The sequence below is a fragment of the Falco punctatus genome (assembly GCF_963210335.1).
Source record: "Falco punctatus genome assembly, chromosome: 1".
In the NCBI taxonomy this organism is placed as follows: Eukaryota; Metazoa; Chordata; class Aves; order Falconiformes; family Falconidae; genus Falco; species Falco punctatus.
The window spans coordinates 125796741-125816535 of record NC_137580.1 but is presented as its reverse complement, the minus strand read 5'-3'; the positions used below and the strand labels follow the sequence as shown (position 1 = coordinate 125816535).

Below are 19795 nucleotides of genomic sequence, written 5' to 3'. Positions count from 1 at the left end.
CTCAAACCTGCCCTGCAGCATTGTCAGAGTTCCCTTGTATTCATTCCCCCCGCCCCCCCTCCTCCTGCTCTGCTTTCCAGCACAAAGTCCCCTGAAGCTCTGCAGCTTTTCCAGCATTTTTCTCTCCCCTTTGGCCCCCTGTGCAGAAAGCAGCCCACCCCCCCCACCCCCATCCCCCGTGGTGAGGGGCACAGCCTCGGTGGTGGGTGGGCTGGAAGCTTGGAGCTGCCCGGGACCGTGTCCAGCTTGGCTTTTGCGAACGGAGGCCGAGAGTTTTAAAGCCCACACCATAAGCAAACAGTGCAGAAATTATAGGTCCAGGGTTGGGTCATGAGCTTTGCTCTTTTGGTTTCTTCCAAGGAAGATATCCCTGGGATGCTTCCGGCTGGAAGGTGGAGCTGGCTCACGGAGCGGGAGAGAGAGGGAGGTGAGCATGGCTGTGTTGGGACAGAAATGTCACCACAGACCCCAAGAGCAGCTGGGGCTTGCTGTGGCTCATCACAGCACTGCCTGCTTGCAATCACCCCAGCTCTGCCCCGTGCCCACCCTCCGCTTCTTACTGGTGCCAACCTGGGGGATGTAGACCCTTGGAGTTTGCAGGCAGGCAAAGGCTGTCCCATTTTTGGGATGTTTTCCGTCCTGTCGCTGGGTACTAGCCCACCCCACCCCCATGAGCATCAGAAGGACATTAACTGGTTTGAAGTGCCTGCAGCTGGCTGCCGCTCTCGGTGCCCTGCCGGTGGTGCCGTGCCGGTGGTGGGCCTGCCAAGCTCTTCCTGGGGCTCCTGGGGCTTCCTCACCATAACTCCGGTAGTTATATTTATTCTTCTTTCCAAAGGAGCAGCAAAGCCCAAACTTGCAGCGGGCAAAGTCTGATCAGGGCAGGGGAAACCTGCCACGTGATGCAGAAAAATGGCTGGGACCAAAGCGTTCCCACCAGCCGTGGTGGCTGATTGCACAGGTAAATAGTGACACTGACCCTAACTAATGCACAAAGTAAATGAATCCCTTTCAGTTAATTGGCTTAAGTGTTACTTGTAGTGAGAGTAAATATTTTACAACGGTGCAGAGGCTTTGCATTGCAGTCGTGAGCTCCTTGTGCTCTGCGCTGGGGCTGCTGCGAGCAGCATCCCTGCCCCGAGGTGCTGAGCTCAGCTGCTCTGGGGAGCAGGTCTGGCTGCTGGGGTCAGAGATGGGCTTTTTGGCCAGGTAAAGAGTATGGAGAGAATAAACTTGGCGATGTTTGATCAGATCGGTATGACGAAGTTTATCAGCATAGCTCCTGTTCTGTGCTGTGCCCCGTGGGAGCACCCTGAGGTGTCCTGTAGCCTGCTGGGCTCGTGGCATGGGGCTGCCGCGTGGTACCTGCGTCTTCCACACAGCCTGGGTCAAGTTATGACATTCTGGGGGAAGTTTTCATATGTGCATAACTGTGCCCTTGGAGGGAACGGAGGGGAGGGGACTCACACAGGTTTGTGCCGTCACCAGTGACCTCTGCAAGGATGCCCGCAGCCGGTGCACACTTCTCAGTGTTGCAAACCAGCCGGGCAGAGGATGCAAATGCTTCTCGGTGTGAATGCTTCTCAGTGTTGCAAACCAGTGGGGCAGAGGATTGGCCAAGCTCAGCACAGAGGTGCCCCAGGGCAGGGGTATGGCAAGTGATGCTGCAGGTTAAGGTGGGGCAAGGTGGCAATGGGCTGGATTGCCTGGAGCACAGCGAGCTGCTCCCAAGGAGCAGCAGGGTTGGAAATCAGGCGGTTTTGGAGCAGTGGTTTATCTGGGATGGGATTGATAGGAAAAGCAATGCCAGGAGGTGGGGGTGGGCTGTGTCTTTCCTTGCTGAGGTGCCTATGCTGCATCTCTGAGACAAACGGTGACATTGGTCTTTGAGGATGATACATGTCCCACTTGGCTGTTTAGGGGATTTCAGCTTTTTTGGCGAGAAATTTTATAAGAATGACCTGAAAGCTCAGACCCCCCTGGCAGCCCCTCTCTGCCCGCTCACCCCAAACCGGGACAACTCAGAGCAGACAACCCCCCGGCGCCTGCGGCCAGAGCCAGCGTGGCTTGGGGACAGCCAGAGCGCGTTTGTCACCTTTGGAGATCACCCCCAGAACAGCCAAGTCTGGTTTTTCCCATCTCCAAATCCCGGTGCTTCCCTACGCCCTGCCAAGGCTTCCCTCGCTCCGCTTACTCTCCGGCTGGCTCCGGGGACCTGCACTAGGAAAAGGGGAGGGACATACCCAGTCCCCCCCAGTGCAGCCAAAACCATCCTGGGGCTTCAGCTCATCCCCAGCTTTGCTTGAAGGCTGTTAATAAATCAGACACAGGTGGTCTGTTTAACTTTTGATACAATGTATATTTATTGCAAACAATAATATACAAAAAAAAAAAACAAAACAACAAACAAAAGGTAAGTTTCACAAAGAGAAGGATCTTGCAAACAAAACAAACAAAACAAAAACTTACCTAAAGACAAAATATGATTTAAATGACAGGTCTTTTAAGTTACAGAAATACTTTAAAAAGATCCGCTTTTATACAGAAATAGAAGGATGCCATATTATAAGAGTGCTTTAAGATTTTTCTTTCTTCTACTGAATCCCTAAAAAAAAAATGTTAACAAATATATCATTTTTTTAAATAAAAAAAGTTCGCTGTCTTTTTTAAAAAGCAATCCTTAACTGTTCAGCCACAGCTTCACCAATGTCAGTGTCCCCACCTCATGCCAGTTTGGGGGTGGAAGGCTAAAACGGGGCCGCCCCCGCGGCACAGCCGGGGCGATGGGTCTCGTCCTTGCACGAGCTCATGTGTCCCAGAGAGCTGAGGCAGAAAACAAGGCAAATGATTCAGTGATACGCTACATTTGCAATCTTTAGTTTGTACAAATTATTTTTTTTTCCAGTTTATCCTTAAGACAAAAGAAAAAAAAGGAAGAGCACAAGTTTGTACAAACCCAGGACACAGATTCCAAAAAGAATAATAATAATAATAAAAAAAGAATTAAAGAGATAAATAAAGGACTGGTTACAGTTTAGACCATAATTTAACAGGCACGGTTACCTTCCAAATAATGCTCCGACAAATGCAATTGCTTTTGAAAGGACTTAAAATAGAAGGGAGGTTAAAAAAAAAACCACCAAAAACAAAATGAAAAAGAAAATTGTGATTTAAAACTGCTCTTCTCACAAAATAAATAATTTAAAGTATCTGTGATGTTCCGCAAGCAGAGAGGAGCCCCTGGATGGGTTTTGCATCAGGCCTGGGGCAGACGGGGCGGGTTGGGGGGGGCTGCCCGGAGGGGGTCGAGCTCAGCCCCCCCCAGCCCAGGGACGGGCAGAGCTGGGGACAAGTGATTATCGCAGGGCTGCTTTAAGGCTTCGGGACAGCACTTTCTGCTGTGTGGGGGGGTTGGTTTGTGTGTGGGTTTATTTTTTTTTTTGTAAAAAAAACAACAACAACCACCTTTTTCTTTCTTAAGGCTCAAGGTTTTAAAAAATAAAGTTAAAATCTCCTCCTGGCTGGTTTTGCTATGAGTTAGAAAAATAAAGCCTCTCCCACGCTCATCCCCGCACAATCTCAGCTTGCAGAGCTGACCATCGCCAAGCCTGACGCCGGCCACTTCACAGAGCTTTGTTCCCAGTTAAAAGCACGCCATTTCGCTTTTTTTATTTTTAGAGAAAAAGACACTTATCTATACAAAAATACCTCTGCAAGAAAACCTAGGACTGCTCCACTAAGTGTCATTTTTTAGCTGATGGAAAAATAAGAGCATTTAAAAAAATTCTCTAAAAAATATGTATAAATCCCCTCAAATTGGTAACGAATCATACACAGTACATACTAAAAAATATTTAAAATAGAGAATATTCCTCACAGAGGACTCTGAGTTTTCTCTTTTCTCCCCGCCCCCCCTCCCCATTTTTTTCTTTTTTTTTTTTTTTAATTACTGCTAAAAAAAAATCATTACAAAAGTCCAGAGAATAAGACAGCTGAGCTGGTTGGTTAGAAATCTCATCTCCACACCGCGCCCGGGAAGCAAAGTTAAAGTCCAGTCCTTGGCAAGTCTGTACCGAGTTCTGCCGGTTCTCAGAGCGGTCTGGCCGCTTCCTGGAGGATGCTGTAGCTGTAGTGCAGAAGGCTCCAGGCGCTCTCTCCTCCCCGCTAGCTTGAAGTTTAGCGTATTTTTTTAATTATTATTTTAATTTCAAAGAAGGAAAAAGTCTGCAGAAGTTTTCCGTTCTTCTTGCTTCTTTTTTTTTTTTTTTTTTAATTACTTTTTTTTCTTCTTTTTTTTTTTTTCTTTCTTTTTGTTTAATGGCTTTAGGGTCTGGTGAGCTGTGTGTAGACGGGCTGTTCCCAGTGCTGTGGGCTGTGGGTCTGGGGAATGGAGGGGACCCCAGAAGTGTCTGCAATGGGGGTGTACATGGGGCGCTGCGTGGGGTTCATGTAGGTGAAGGTGGAGTAGAGGCTGCTGCTCTGGCCGGCAGCGTGGCTGTAGTAGGAGCTGGAGTTCTGGTGGTCGGTGTAGTCGTACTGGGAGCGGGTGATGGTGGGGTAGGAGGAGCTGTAGTGCTGGAGGTTGAAGGAGCTGTAGTTGATCTGCTGCGGGGAGTGCTGCTGCTGCTCGCTGTAGTGGCTGGGGCTGAGCTGCTCCGTCTTGATGTGCGTCCTCTGCTGCGCCTGGCCCTGCTCGCTGCTCAGCGCCGGCAGCCCGTGCTGTGCCTGCGGCTGGGGCTGCGGCGGGGGCTGCGGCGGCTGGGGCTGCTGCTTCGACATCCAGACGTGGCCAGCCCCAGCGGGCGAGCCCGACGTGCTGCTGATGCCGTAGCTGCCCGTGTAGGTGACCTGGCCAGGCTGCCCGTGGGTGGCCGGGACCCCCGGGTGGCCGTTGGGGGGTAGGTATTGATCAAACTCATTGACGTCAAAGGTCTCGATGTTGGAGATGACGTCGCTGCTGAGTTCGCCGATGTCCACATCTCGGAAGTCGATGTGGGGCGGCTGCCGGCCACCTTCTTGCAGAGGGCGACCCTCCCGCTTCAGGTCCTGCTTGCCTGGCTGCGCGTCCGTCTTGGGGGTGGTGGGGGGCGTGGGGGGGCCCTGCGATTGCCCTGCGGGAGGAAGGAAAGGGCACGGGCGTGAAGGGGGTGTTGTGGCTGGGCAGCCCTGTGCCCACAGCTCCCTGAGGGGGGGGGGTGCTGCCAGACACGGTAAGGCCATTAATAGTTAACCCACGGTCTGTGGTTAGTTAACCCGGCTGGATAACAGCGCATTTGCTTTGGAAAGCGGTTGTGTAGGGTAACACAAACATCCTCAGGTGCGAGGAGCACAGATACGAGCCCCATCAGCACCGATGTATCGCGTGGGGTTAAATAATCCAACCTTCAGACCTCAGCTGCAAAAGTGGGGCTGTCTTCTGGTCCATTTTTTTTTTTCCTGTTAAATACGGGTTTGCATTTCTCATGGACAGAGGGGGTGGAGGTGGCTGTAGGGGCTGGCACACAGGGGCGAGCATTGGTGTGCCCGTGCTGCAGGCAAGGCTTGTGGGCAGCTCTGCCCCTCCCACGGTGCAGCCATCCCCTTCTCACCATGTTTCTGGGTCTCTCGCCTTCCCCACCGCCTCTTACCTCATCCCAATTTCCCCTGGTTTGGGATGCGACCTTCCTTAGGTAGCCGCGACTTACCCCCCTGCCCCACAGCACCCCCTGAACACCTACCCGAGTGCTCCCCGGGGGAGTGCACCTCGCTGATGCTGGAGGACGACTGCGGGGAGTCCGCCTGCAGCGCCTTGAAGATGGCGTTGGGGGAGATGTGGGTTTGCTCGGAGCCTTCCTCCTGCTCCGACTGCCCATTCTTCACCGACTTTCTCCGCCGCGGCTGATACTTGTAGTCGGGATGGTCCTTCTTGTGCTGCACCCGCAGCCGCTCGGCCTCCTCCACGAAGGGACGTTTCTCACTCTCGTTCAACAGCCTGGGGGGGACATGGATGGGGTGAGAGGTCAGCTGCAGCTTGGGGGGGGCATTAGCAGCTCCCCCCCCACTATGGCATTAACAGTAGCCCAAACCTTTCCCCTGGATCCCCCCCGAACAGCAATGCAACCCCCCCAAATGTTGAACCCCCAATCTGGGGCACATGCCAGTTGTTGCCCCCCTCTTCCTCTCCCCCTGCCCCCCTAGATTGCATTGGTGGCCAAACAAGAGGTGCAAGAGGCACGGCAGGGTCTGGCCCTTGCCCTCCCCACTCTGTCCGTCCCTGCAAGGGCACCCGTCCGGTCCCCGGGGTGCTTTCGGCGAGGGCCCCGTCGCTGCCTGCCAGGGCAGCTTTGCTCACTGCTTTCTACTCCTGCCGCAAGAGCGGCCGCAAATTTAGGATTTCCAGCCCCCCCCCCTCCTCCTCCCTTCTGCAGTCACAGAGTAAGAGGCGGCCAGGTGACTCACTTTCCTTCTGTTTTTCTCCCCTCCCTGCTTATTTTGGAAGTTGGAGGGCACCCAGCCATGCACCACTCATCGCAGCCACCCACCCACCCACCCAGGGCTTGGCACAGCATCCCCGGCGCTTGCCCTGCGCCCGGCTTCTCCCACCCCCTCCCCTCGCCCCGCATCGCCTCTCCTCCCGGGCCAAGCTGATGCAATCCAGAAAAACCATCATTTCCCCTGGACAAGAGCACGCACAAACAAACAATCGCCAAGGCAGGCCCTGCTCGCCCAGCTGTGGAGGCTGGCTGGGTGGCAGTGGGGGGTCCTGCCAGCCCCCTGCCCAGCCCCCTCCTGCCCAACGGGACCAGTTTCCACCCGGAGCATTGCTCAAGGGAAAGAAACCACTTGCAAGATCAGAAGGCAGCCACAGGGAACCACTTTCCCAACTTTTTCCCTACTATTCTGGCTTCTTCTATGCCAAACAAGTTTGCTAGCACATGCAAAAGTTTTCAGGGAGTTTTCCAGCCTTGCAGCCATCCTCTCCTTCCTCCTCCACCTCCTCTGGCTGCTGGAGTGGACTTTGCAGGCTGCAGCCTGGACCCCCAGCATCCCCCGTTCCCCCGCCACTGCCCGGTCTCAGCCTCCGCACTCACCTCCAGAGCTTGCCCAGGGTCTTGCTGAGCTCGGCATTGTGCAGATGCGGGTACTGGTCCGCCAGCTTCCTGCGGGCCGCCTGTGCCCACACCATGAAGGCGTTCATGGGTCTCTTCACGTGGGGCTTGTTTTTGCTGGATCCATTCACCCGGACCGGCATGGGGACCAGGGTCCAGTCGTAGCCCTTGAGCACTTGGCTCACTGCCTCTCGGATGCACACCGGGAACTTGTCCTCGTCACTCTCCTTCTTCAGGTCTGGGTCACCCTTGGGGAAGGTATTTTCTTGGGGTCTGGTGTTCTCCGTGTCCGAGCCGGATCCAGAGGGGCAGGGGGACCCGGCCGAGTCATCCGACATGGTGGGGCTGGGGGCATCGGAGATACATTTGTCCTGTTCTTCTGTCATTTTCATGAAAGGGTCTAGGAGATTCATGCGAGACAGTGGCAGAGGGGGCAACAGGGGATGAAAAAATAATAATAAAAAAAAATCAGGTGGCTAAGGGGCAGGGAATGGTTAAAAATGGAAAAACTAGGAGCGACTGGAGTCTCCACCAGTGTGAAGCCCAGCTAGGGAGAGGAAGGAGAAAGCTGGAAAAAGTTTGCAAAAGTTTTTTATTATTATTGTTTTCCCCTACTCGTCTAAGTTAAAAAAAAAAAAAAAAAAAAAAGAAAAAAAAAGACCCAAAACCCAACAAGGGTAGGAGGAGAAACTTTTGAAAGTTGTAGGAGAGAAAAGTCAGGGGAAAAAAAAAAATACAAAAAAATTAATAAAAAACCCAAAACCCCGGGGTGGCGGGAGGCCGGGGCTGGTTGGGCAGCGCGGGGCCGGGGCGGCCGTCGGTGGGCAGCGTGGGGGCGGGCGCGCCCCGCCGGTCTCCAGCGCGGCTCTGCGGCCCGCGCCGCGGCGCGGGAATAAATACTCTGCGCGGCGATTTCGGCTCGGGCGCGCTCCGCCAATGGGCGGCCGGCCCCCGGGGGCTGGCGCGCACGCCATTGGCTGCGCCGCGCCGCGGGGCGGGGCCGGCGGGCGCGCAGTGCCGCTCAGCGCCGCGCAGGGGGCGGCGGCGAGAGGGCGGGAGGCGGCGCGGCGCGGCCCTTTGCGCGGGTGCGGGGTCGCAGGCGGGGGACCTCCGCGCCCCTGGGCTGCGTTGCGCCCGCCGCGGTGTTTTCTGGTTTTTCAGCGGTTGTGCGGCCAGCACGGGGGACGACACACGCGCACGCTCTCCGCCGCCTTTCCGTGGGTTTTCCCGCCGGCGCGGAGCGGCGGCGGAGGAGCGCGGCGCCGGCCGGGGACTCCGCGGAGCGGAGCAGAGCGCGGCGCGGCGGGACCCGCGGGCGGTGCGCGCTGCTGTCCAGAGGGGGCGCCAAAAGCCCAGGAACGGCGCGGCGGGGGCGGGTAGGGGGGTGGCGTCCGCGCCCGCTGCGCCCCCCGCCCCCGCTCAGCGCAGAGTCGGGGGGGGACACGGGGGGCGTGGAACCGAGAACACCCCTAAACGCACGGGGGTTGTGTCGGGGGGAGCTGACGCGCATCCCCCCGCGTCGCCCCCGCCCCGTGTAGCCCCCCCGCCGATATTGCTTCCATAACGTTGTTCCAGCCCGGTGGGGCCGCCCCGTTGCTCCCCGGCCGGCCGGCCTGCCCTGCTGCGGGGCGAGGGAGCGGACTTTGCCGGCGGAGCCCGTGCGGGAGCTCCGCAAGGGGAAGGAAGCTGCCCCCGCCCCCCCCCCCCCCAAAAAAAAAAAAAAAAAAAAAGTTTTCCCGGGGTGACCAGCTCTTGTCATCGAAACAAAACAGCGCGGGGGGGTCTCCAGGTTATCTCTAGAAAAACGCAAATATTTCTGTTCCCAGCGAAGCGGGCAGAATGTTCCTTCTTAGCTGCCAATCGCTTCCCCGTGCCCGTCAGAACGCAGCTTCGGGGTGCTAGCAGAGGGGAGCGGGTGCCGGGGTGGCCGGCAGAGCAGATGGCATCTCTCAAGGTTTCCAGGAGTGGGGGTCTCTGGTGAGGAGGGGACCTGGGCGCCCCCGACCCGCGTCCCTTCCCCGACGGGGCTCCGCCAGCCCGGGTCGGGGGGCAGAGACCTCCACCGCCTCCCCCGGCACCGAACACGCAGGGCATAATTTTTCATTTCAACTCGAGCGTTAAAGTTGGTGCTTTATCGAAGCCGCTTTAATTTGCTGCTTTAATTTGCAGGCTTTGTCCTGGTGGACGAGCCTGGGGCAGCGGCCGGCTCTGTAGCCGGTCCCTGGTGTGGATCCCTTATCACGATTGTCACCGTGACCTTAATAAGTGGGTTTTAAAGGTATTGGAAATGGCACGTAAAAAAAAAGGTTGTTGTTGTTTTTTTTTTTTTTTTTTTTTTTTTTTTAATAATGCAAAAGGCAGTGGGGGAAGGAGCTCTGAATAAATGCGTTTGAAAGCAATCATCCTGGTAGACCCTGCTTGTCCTTGCTATCTTTCCCTGAGATTTTTTTTTTTTCCTTGCAAACTTTTGGAAAGTAGTTTTCTTTGGGTGAGTTTAAAGGTAAGTGTCTGTCCTGCTTCCAGAGCCTTTGTCTGAAAGAACAGGGGGACTGAGAGCAGAGGGTGTTTTTCTTCAGGAGCATTTGGGGTTTCTCATGCCTGTGACACTGAAGACGGTTTTCACAGCGTTACATGCCTTTCACTTTGCTAAATATGCAGTAGCCCAAGAGAAGATGTGCTGAATTGTCTGTCGTTATTTGCAGTGAAAAAGGTAAAGCTATAGCAAATGCTAAAGGACATAATTTTGAAATATTTTCCCTTGGCAATTTTAGCTCTAGGCTAGTGCGTGAGTGGAATTTACCTCAACAAATCTCTTTTAATATATCTATTTGTTATAGGAACATCAAAGAAAACTCGGGCAGTAGATTGTTCTTATCTCAGCTGGAGCTGCTGTAGCAAAAATCTGAACAAATGTACCTGGAGGAGAAAAATATGGTGACAACAGATTTTTCCATGGCTTTACTGCTGATTGGCAGAGATAAACAGAAAAACAATTTGGGAGGATAATTGATTTAATGAAAAGTGTAATAATTAGAACGTTTTTCATTCTGAAAGTCCATCTGCTGAAAGGGACTCTGCCTTTTCATTAGAAAAGAATCTGTTTTAAGAAAAGAAAGTGGTTTGACAAGTATGAACAATAAACAAAAGAGAAATGGAAATGAGCTTTCCAGTTATGTTATCACATGTAATTTTATGATTTCTGAATTATTATTTCTAATTCCTGTTCTATGGGCTATTTAGGCAATATGGACAAGTTGATTAATCGCAGTTGTTTTGCAAGGCTAGAAGTTTCCTTTCAAGCGATGAGCTGTTGCTGCTTTTACGTCAGGATGGAAGTTTTCTTTTCTTTTTAAAGAATTAACATTGTTTTATCATAAGTGGCAAGCTCGGACCGTGGCAGAGATTTTCAGCAAGAAGCGCGTGGATTGTAGCCCTTGTTTGATGGGGTTTTCTGCCTTGTGCTAAACCAAATCACCGGTTTTTAAGAAACAATCTGTCCCGGGCTCTGAGCAGAGAGGGAAGGAGACAGGAGTCTTGGTAGCAAAGGGAACAGCACCCACCTGGGGTGTTTGGGGAGGTTTTTCTCTTAAACATTTAAAGTACAATATTGATACGCATCAGATCTGCGGTGCTGAAATCAGTTATATTTTACTGGTGTCTGGGGGGATGTGTGTGTGTGTGTATTCAGCTACCCCTTTGAGCTGGATTAAGTTTGCTCCTTCCTAAAGTTGTGTGCCTCTCCTCCCCGCTGCAGGGGGTCTTACACTCCCCCACCCCCCAAGGGATGGGTGTTGGATGGGTGTTGGCTTTGCTAGGGAGGCTGTGATGTCACCCCGTCCCCTCTGATGTCACACAGGGCCAGCAGCACCTCTGTGCTCCAGTCCATCTCCCCCAGTCAGTGAGAAACCCAAGGAGAAGCTGGGGCTGCTTCCCCCTCCAGAGAAACGCTTTCCCTGCTCACATTTGCCATGGTGTGAAACAGGGGCAAAACTGCAAGGTTTGGCTTGTAGTGGAATTCTATAAAAAAAAAAAAAAAAAAAAAAAAGGCATTCCTGCACCAGATTGCTTAATTTTGATATCAAAACTGTTTTGATGGCATAAAACACGAACACCACATACGATAGTGCCTTTGGATTTTTCTGGGACCGTCTGCTCTAGTGGTTTTGGATGGCGGCTTTCAGCAGGCAGGTCCTGGGGGTGGTGCAGCGCAGCTAATTGCAGTGTAATTATCACTCCCTCCTATAAAAATCACTCCTTCCTCAACAATGACATTTTATTAAAAATGAGAATTAGGCTGCATCCCACCAAGCACCAAATAATTCCAGCAGCCAAACAGCCTTTGCGTGCTCTGGGTTTTTCCTCTCTAAGGAACGAGGGTTGTGAGCTGGGGGGGGGGGGCAGCCACCCCCTTGGCTGCGGCTCAATGTTTTTATGTGCAACACAAGATATTCGTGTTTTAGTTTTCTTCCATCACCTTTTTCAAGTCGTGGTCAGGTCTCCAGGGCAGGTATCTCCCATATTTCCGATCCAGGCGTTCCTGCGTTGAGCGACACGTATTTCTTTCCCATCTCAAAAGCGTTACGGATGCAGGAATGGAGCTTGCACCTGGGTTTCTAGTGTGACCTGCCCAAGGGCCATGGGATCAGCCATGGTCCCCAGGACATGAGGCTGGTGTCGAGCCCCTTCCAAGGGGACCCTTGATGCCACGGAGGAGTCGAGCTGGTCCAGAGGTGACCTCGCGTCGGGGCTGTTGGACACGCCTGCCCCGGCCTCCTGTGCAGGGTTTGCAGCCTCCGCCTTGCGCAAAGCTGTGGTCCTGTGGTCATATCTATTTATTTTTCAAAAGCCCGAGCATTTCTCAGGCACGTTCTGACATGTCCTTATCAGAAGGTCATTGTACAGTTAAAAAAAAAAAAAAAAAAAAAAGAGAGGAAGAGTGGTAGGGGGTTGGTGATGTACTGGGGGCAGAATTGTTATGCATTTTGTAAATTTAGCTAAGAATTCCTTGACACTGTATACTTACATCATTATTCTACTTAAACCCCCCCCCCACAACTATCTGTTTCTCCAGCTTGTCATGATAATATACCGTCCTCAAAAGCTTGAGCTGGAGACAATAGGGTGTGTTGATTCAAGCTTGGCACGTGCTGACCTGGGAATGGGTGAGGAAGCTGAAGGATGGGCATTTCCCCCCCCCCCCCCCCCCCCCCCCCCCCCTTTTTTCAGCGTGTAAGGTAACAGGGAGTCTGAAGACTCCGAGGCAAGTGCCTGGAAGATATTTGCTTTTACAATGTTTTAATTCATGCCTAAAAATACTGTCTCGATGGACTCACTCTATAGAATAAAACGAAGGAAATTCAGAAGTTTCGGAAGAACCTCAGCGCTGCTGTAAAATGATTCTGATTATTTACAAGGGCTGAGCTGGGTGGCAGTGTTAATTTGACCATGTCTGTCTGTTTTAGCTATTAAATAACTGCACACTCATTGTGGCTGGTGAAATAGCATCACTTTAAATAGCATTAAGATTTACCACTTAAAAAATAATCCTGGGAACATGAAGCGCCTGGGTGCCAGATCCTGCTGAGGTGCTCAGGGTTAGGCTGAGCCTGAGGGATGGCAGTAAAGGCATTGTCGTCTTTTGGATCAGAGAAAAGATTTCCCCCCCTGGAAAAAAACTTTGAAAATGCTGAAAATATGAGAAGCTGAGAAAAGGAGGGAGAAAGATGGGGATTTTAACTTTGCTACTAAGAAATACCGGTGCTGATGGGCAGCTCCCCAGTTTGCTGAGCTGCTCCCCCAAAGGAAAATCCAGCGACGGATTTATCCTCGCTCACATTTTGGAGTCCGGATCTCTGAGCTGAGCAGCGCCGGAGGAGTTGGAACACTCCCTGGCTCCGGCGCAGGCTCCACCATAGCAAATAGACATAACCTCGCCGTTCTCTGCTGCTCTTTCTCCCACAGCTGGAAACCACCGCGCATAACCTTGTACTTCACAAATGCTCTTTTCTGGAGATTAAAGCGATACGTTTTTGGGTTATTTATTTATTTATTTATTGGCTTGCAGTGTTTGGCTTGAAGCTCTGCAAACTTGAGTAAATGGAAAATTTATCAGGCTTAGTTAAAGTGGAATGGAAATACCCTCCCCAAAGTGCTGGGTGTTTCTCCTGGGAGAAAAAGAGGAGAATTATTATTATTAATTTATTTTTATTTTTTCGAGGTGCACCTTTAATGCATGTGAATACTTTTGGCCTGATCGGTGATGTCTGCTGGTCTGCTGCTGGCTGCGGATTTGCCTTGTTTGCCAGCCCCGGCATCCCCCGGCCGTCCCTGCGGAGCGGTTGTCAGCCAGAGCTGGAAGCAGTTCTCCATCAGATGCTAAGATAAATCAATCTGGTTCGAATCACTCAAGGTAAACTGATCAAAGCCAAAAGTAAAGCTCCGGTAATGAGGACAAAAGACGTAGTTTTCATTCATAACAATACCGAGCTCTCCAGAAAAGGAAAAATGCCCTAAAGCAAATGCTGGCAACATGTGGTCAGCAGCATCTTCTACCCATTTTTTCCCGTTTTTTCTTATAAGTGCATGAGTGCCCCGCTGTCGGCATTGCCAGCACCGCACATGTCCCTGTGCCTGTGCAGGGACGTGCATGGCAACGTGAAAGCTCTCAGTGAGTTTAAAGAGAAGTAGGATTGCTTTAGAAGGTATAAAAGCTGCTTATAAATTAAAAAAAACCCAAAATATTTCTCCACCCAATTATAAACCCTGGTGGATTCTAGTTAATATACATATATATATATTGTTTTGTTTTGAACCATTAGTTCCTTACAACATGCTCCTATAGGCAGCAGTTTGGGTATAGTGTGGAAGCGAACTAACACGCTGTGCAAATCGTACATGATGTTTCATAGTCACATACAGATAAATAAATGGCTGTAATTTTAAACTGGCCCTATTATGTTTTCCAAGCAATAGTTCAAATTACACAGCCCAGCAACAGCTTACAAGAAATCCATCAGAATTGGAAGGGGGAATAAAACTGCCATTCTCTCTACCTGTTTGTGCAGCTCCTTGCTAATGCGGGGAGAGCCTGACTGTTTATTTGGAGAAGTAAAGTTGTGGAAATATACTTGGAGGGTGTAATGTGGACAGCACGTGTTTCTGGGAGCTACCTGAAGTCTGTGTCCTAATGGCTTGCAGATGTCCCTGGGTCACTGATTTCCTATGGGCCAATGAATGCGGCGGTGCCCAACCCTCCCGCTCTTCAAATTAAAAAAAAAAAGAAATTATATATAAAAAAAAGGGATGGTGGATATGGTATGGTGGTGGTGGGGGGTGGGTGTGCAGGCATTTGACTTCTGGAACTTGTAAAATTGTTTGTTTGGGTTGTTTCCAGCTCCCATCCCACCGCTGCTCCTGAGTGATTTGGAAATTCTAGCTGCCAGGTCCATGTTCGGGTGGAACGATGATTTATTTGAAAAATAGAGAAATCTGCTATGGGATCACTTTTAGTTTGCTCAGGGTGGGGAGTTTATTTACACTGGGATTATTTATGTAAAAAACCTGCAGTTTTCTCTACTGAGTAATAAACAGGGATTTGTTTTAGTTATATGTATATATCTAAAGACAGACTCACGTATGCATGCACTCGCATATACCGAAAATATGTATATCTGTGCCTTGCTGTTCCTCTTTTATGCCAAGTGCGTAGCTGTGTGCCCGAGTGCTATATAAATATTTTACTTTACATAGAACAAAAATCTTAAGACATGTCTAAGAATTTAGATAAAAACTTGTTTGTGTTTTGTGTTGCATTTCTTCCTCGGGGCTGCTGGAAGCGGGGAGAGCCGAGGGTGTGCTCTGGGCCACCCCGGTCCCTCACCGCTCGGTGCCTGGCTTTGTGCACGTCCCTTCGGGGATGGGCACCCACTGCGGGGCATGCTGAGACAGGGTTTGCTCTGCTTAAATTTAGTCATATTTTTGCCCTGGTCTCTCCGCCATTGTATGTGGCTGTGTGTCTCCATCAGTTAGGGACAGGATGTGGCTGGGAATGAGTGCTGAGTGTTTTCCTAGCCCCAAGGATGCTGCTGAGTGTGGGACATCATTTTCCAGTTCCCCACAGATGCTGAGGGTGCTCTGTCCCAGGGAGAGAGGGACACATCACTGAGCAGCTCCCAGGCTCCTTTTTCCATGGGAAAAGCTTTTCAAGCCATTTTTAAGGTGACTGGTTTTGATGGTGGCGGCTGGACGGCATTGCTGGGCACCCAGGGACTCAGGGCTGGCACCATGCTCCTGGCAGACCAGCACCTCTGAGAAGTTCACGGTTGCTTCACCCATTTCATCCTTTTTTGGCCCGTCCGGGTGATTAAGGGAGTTTCGCGGGGTGGGTGTCCGAAGGGACTGGGGTAAAGACTGTGAGCTTTATTTAAAAGGCACTGAAATTAAAGGCTGATTTTAAATACCTGCCCTGGGGCTGGTCCGAGGTCCAGGTCCCCATATGGACCCACCCTTGCTCTGGTGCTGGACAGCCGAGACAGAGCTGCTGTTTGAATTTCTCTGTAAATCACTATTTGATCTGTAAACAGAACTAACTTTTTTTTTTTTTTTAAATATTTATTTAACAATGAAATTTTGCAGCAGTCTACAAGTCTGATGAAGAGCAGCTGGGGGCACTGGGGGGGTTCAGTCTGGAGAAAAGGAGGTTTGGAGGGGACCTGATGGCTGTGCAGCTGCCTGACAGGGGCTGGGGTGTGTGTGTGTGTGTGTCGGTCTCTTCTCCCAGATAACAAGGGACAGGACAAGAGGAAACAGCCCCAAGTTGCACCAGGGGAAGTTTAGTTTGGATTTCAGGAAAAATTTCTTCACCGCAAGGGTTGTCAAGCACTGGAAGAGGCTGCCCAGGGAAGCGGTGGAGTCCCCATCCCTGGAGGTATTTAACAGACGTGTAGCTGTGGCACTGATGGATGGGTTTAGTGGTGGGCTTGGCGGTGCTGGGTTAACGGCTGGACTCGATGATCTTAAAGGTCTTTTCCAACCCAAATGATTCTATGGTTCTGTGATTTATTCCATTTTGCTTCTATTTTCATTTGCTTCATTTTATGTACCAAAAAAGAAGGAACGGCTGTCGCAGGCATGGTGCGCTTACGGTTAAAAGAAAAACCAGCATCACACTCAGTGCGTTCAAAGCAATACAGCAAGGCGGAGTGTGATAGAAAAACAGAAATCGGAGGGCAGGGAGTACTGGTTTTTCTGCGTCTGCCTGTCTACCTGCCTCTCCTATCTGTGACAGATTAGAAATATGCACTGGCCATTTAGCTTGGCAAAAATCATACTTTTTTTGCATGAACATGAGAAAAAAAATCATCCTGCTGCTAAGTGGGAAAAGTTTATTCTGAGAATAACACCATCCAGCTCCCAGTTTTTTACCTAGAAATGTTTGCTATGTCTTAATAATAACACAGAAAGTCTCAGACTCCATGACAGAATATCATTATATTTTCTGGTTTTAGGAAAAAACCTATTATAAATATGTCTCCGAATGGTGTATATATACCTTGGCTTGCAGTTTAATTTGCTGTCAGTCTGAAACCACTCTTTATCGTAATCCTGGGTTCCTACTCATAACATACGAAATGATTTTTAACTTTGAAGAGAAGGATGAAAACAGGTGCTACCAGACAAAATGCCGCTTTCCCGTATCCCATATCCTGGGCGAGGGAGTGGTAGCCTGCAGCTCTTTGGGAAACCCCAGTAAAAAAAAAAAAAAAAAAAAAAAAAAAAAGACATCCCCAGTTTTAATTTATTTTTATTTTTTATTTTAACATTTAATTCTGAAGCCTGCACTTGAGAATTTAGGGCTACAAATTCTACTTGCCACACTTATCCAAAATAAACTCTGGCTGAAGAATAATATTTTAGTGGAGTAAGTGAAACGGCCGCAAAAGAAGCATCATGGAAACGTACCTTCGTGTGGAGCATGACTGCCGGCTTAGTCCCGACTCGCTAAGCGCTGTCTTTTACAGCCACTTACGCTGGAGAGACTTTACTGGGAATTCAAGGGGATCCAGGGAGGGAGATGACTTTTAATGTGGTGTTTTTAAACACAGCCCAGGTGCTCGCAACCGACTGTTGTGATCCCCCACCCAGTCTGTCCTCAGGTAGTTAACATTCACCAAAATATTGATGGCAGTTACCTTTCCTGCCAGCTCTTATCTGAGTGGGCTTGAGTAGGACTTTGGCAGTGCCTGAAAGGAGGTATTGTTACCTTAGGGAAAAAAAAAAAAAAAAAAAAGAAAAAAAGAAAAGAAAAAGGGGAAAAAAAATAAGCAAAGAAAACTCAAAGAGCCAAGTTGAGAAACAAAGGAGGATTTTGGATCCGTGCTGGCCAGGACAGCACTGCTCTGCCAGTCCTGGGACGGGACTGTCCTCATGCCACCGGCCCCGGGGCCTGGCAGTGGGGAGTGTTTGCTCTTTATAAAACAGTTGGGTTGGCTTTTTTTTCATCCTCCTGTTACTGAGGCTTCTTAGCGTCCCTTTTGTGTGCCTGAACTCAAACCAAACAAAGTGTGAGCGTGTATGTGTGTGTCTCATCCTCCCTCACCAGCGCCCTGCATCCTCCTTTTGAACTCCTGCTCCAATTTCAGCCAAATTCGACAAAGAGGATGTTGAAGAGATCGTTTTTTTTCGGTAATTTGTGAAGATACAGTAAAACATTGCTGAGAAAAAGAATGGCAACGTGAGCTTCCCCTGTACTAGACCTCAGAGAATCCACAGATGCTGAGGACTATCTGTAGGAAGGCAGGCACCTGTCTCCTGCTGCCCGTACAACTCCTCATGGGCTTTTTATTTAGCTACTTGTCTGTCACTTTTATCTTTTGGGGTCTAACGGTCCAGGTTTGGTGTCCAGACTGAATAATTTCCGAGATGCTGGTTCTCTGAGACAGTCTGAGCAACAGTCCCTGAGAAGGTGATGAATCTGAGGTCTCCAAAATTACCTGAAACTACACAGATAGTGCCTACATTTTTTCTGTACTGCTGGGGTTGGAGAGATATATCTTGGGATAGGAGAAAAAAAAATCCCCTGAAGAAAATAAAATCCAGTCTTACTGGTCTGGCAGCATTCGTGGAAGAAAAAGCCAGGAGTACAACTGGGTGGCTGTGGAGTGTGTCCACACATGAGAGGGGACCTCTCTGCCTCGGTAAGGCTCTTAAGGCAAATCCCAGAAATTATTGGACTGTTTTAGGGGAATCTGGTGGATTGCGCTAAGGAAACCCATGCTGTGACCCATTCACTGCCTGCCTGGTGCTGCCACCCTCAACTGGGAGCTCTGCCAGGGCACTCAGTGCATCCCTCCCGTGCGGGCTGAGCCCTGGCAATCAGCACTTGGAGTTTGACCTTGCAGGATGCTGAGTGCTTTCAGCTGACTCTGTGGTGGGATTGTGACCGCTCGGTGCTTTATAAGCCCTTTCTTTTGCAGGGGCTCATGATGGCCCCAGGAAGGCTTTTTAGCAGAGCATTCAAGGTCCTCGCCTCAGCTGAGAGAATGAGGCTGTTTGCTCCCACCACGTGCCATTTCTGCAATCAAGCCGTTCCCTGCCAGCCCCAGATGCTGATTAATTTTCAACATCTTGTGCCTGACTCGCCTGATCTGAGACCGTTGACTCACAAAACAGGAAAGGTCAGTTTGAGTAACATCTAACCCAAGGCACCAGGCTTCGCATCCAAAACAAACAGCTGTCGCAGGGATGCGGGCTCGCTGCAGCTGATTCCCATGTGAGGAGAGGGCAGGTCTGTGTCCTTTCCCACCGTGCTGGCATCCCAGGGCCATCCTCCCCTCTGACAGTGGGAGGGGGAAGGTGTGGAAACCATCCTGGGTTGAAAAACCGGGAACATTTTTGCAGAGGGATTGTTTCAATTAATTAAAAAGGGGAGGGAGAGCAATGATTTGCACAAATCTAGGAGACGGAGAGCTTCATTGTTTGTAGCGTAAGATCCTGGCTTCTAATCTCCTTTGCACAAGGTGAGACAACAGCCTGTGGCTGTGGCTTGGGGAGTGTTTTGTGTCCCAGCAGGCTGATGGGCTCACAGGTCTGCAGAAAAGGGGGGACAGGATTCTCAGCACAGTATCGGCTTTCCCCTGTGTTTTTCTGGCTTACAAAGAGCTTGGCCAAGGAGATCTACAGTGCTTTGCAAAATGACCATGCCCTTGCTTGCCCTGGGATGGCTTATTTGGTGGAAAGATGTTGTTAGGGATAAGGGAGACCGGAGTGGTGGAGGGATGCGGTGGTAGGTGTCAGCTGTGGAGTGAGTAATTTCGGAGAGCTACCTGCTCTGCGGAGGTCCCAGCTATGGTGGTCTGGGGCTCTGAGTTTCAATAAGCCACTGATAGCTCCCTGAAGCCCAATCAACCAGGTGGTTCCTTGCAGTCTCCAACTCATCGAAACAGAACCCTAATTATTAATGTAGCCCATCTACAAGATAAATACTTATAAAATACTCTATACATGAATTATACCTATAGGGTATAAAATACCCTATACGTGAAACATGGGGTTTGGTTTGCATGGAATTTCAAAGGAACTGTTTTGTTGTGGAATCCCTGGACATGACGTAGTCACAGCAATCCTTCGCTTTAATGGCCTGACAAGATCCACGGGGTTGATGACCTGTGATGAATCTCCAAACTGTAGTGTGAGTGTGTCCTCCTGCT

At 50.5% G+C, this 19795-nt stretch overlaps 1 protein-coding gene across 1 annotated transcript; it reads right to left on the bottom strand.

Moving 5' to 3' along the window:
- Positions 1–2338: 2338 nt before the first annotated feature.
- On the bottom strand, positions 2339–19168 carry SOX9 (SRY-box transcription factor 9). The gene is made up of 3 exons (XM_080378136.1): positions 7071–19168; positions 5718–5971; positions 2339–5111 (listed from the first exon to the last, which is right to left on the bottom strand). Exons 1-3 carry the CDS (start codon positions 7499–7501, stop codon positions 4324–4326), a joined length of 1473 nt encoding a protein of 490 aa, XP_080234262.1. The 5' UTR covers positions 7502–19168; the 3' UTR covers positions 2339–4323.
- Between the last annotated feature and the right edge of the window lie 627 nt (positions 19169–19795).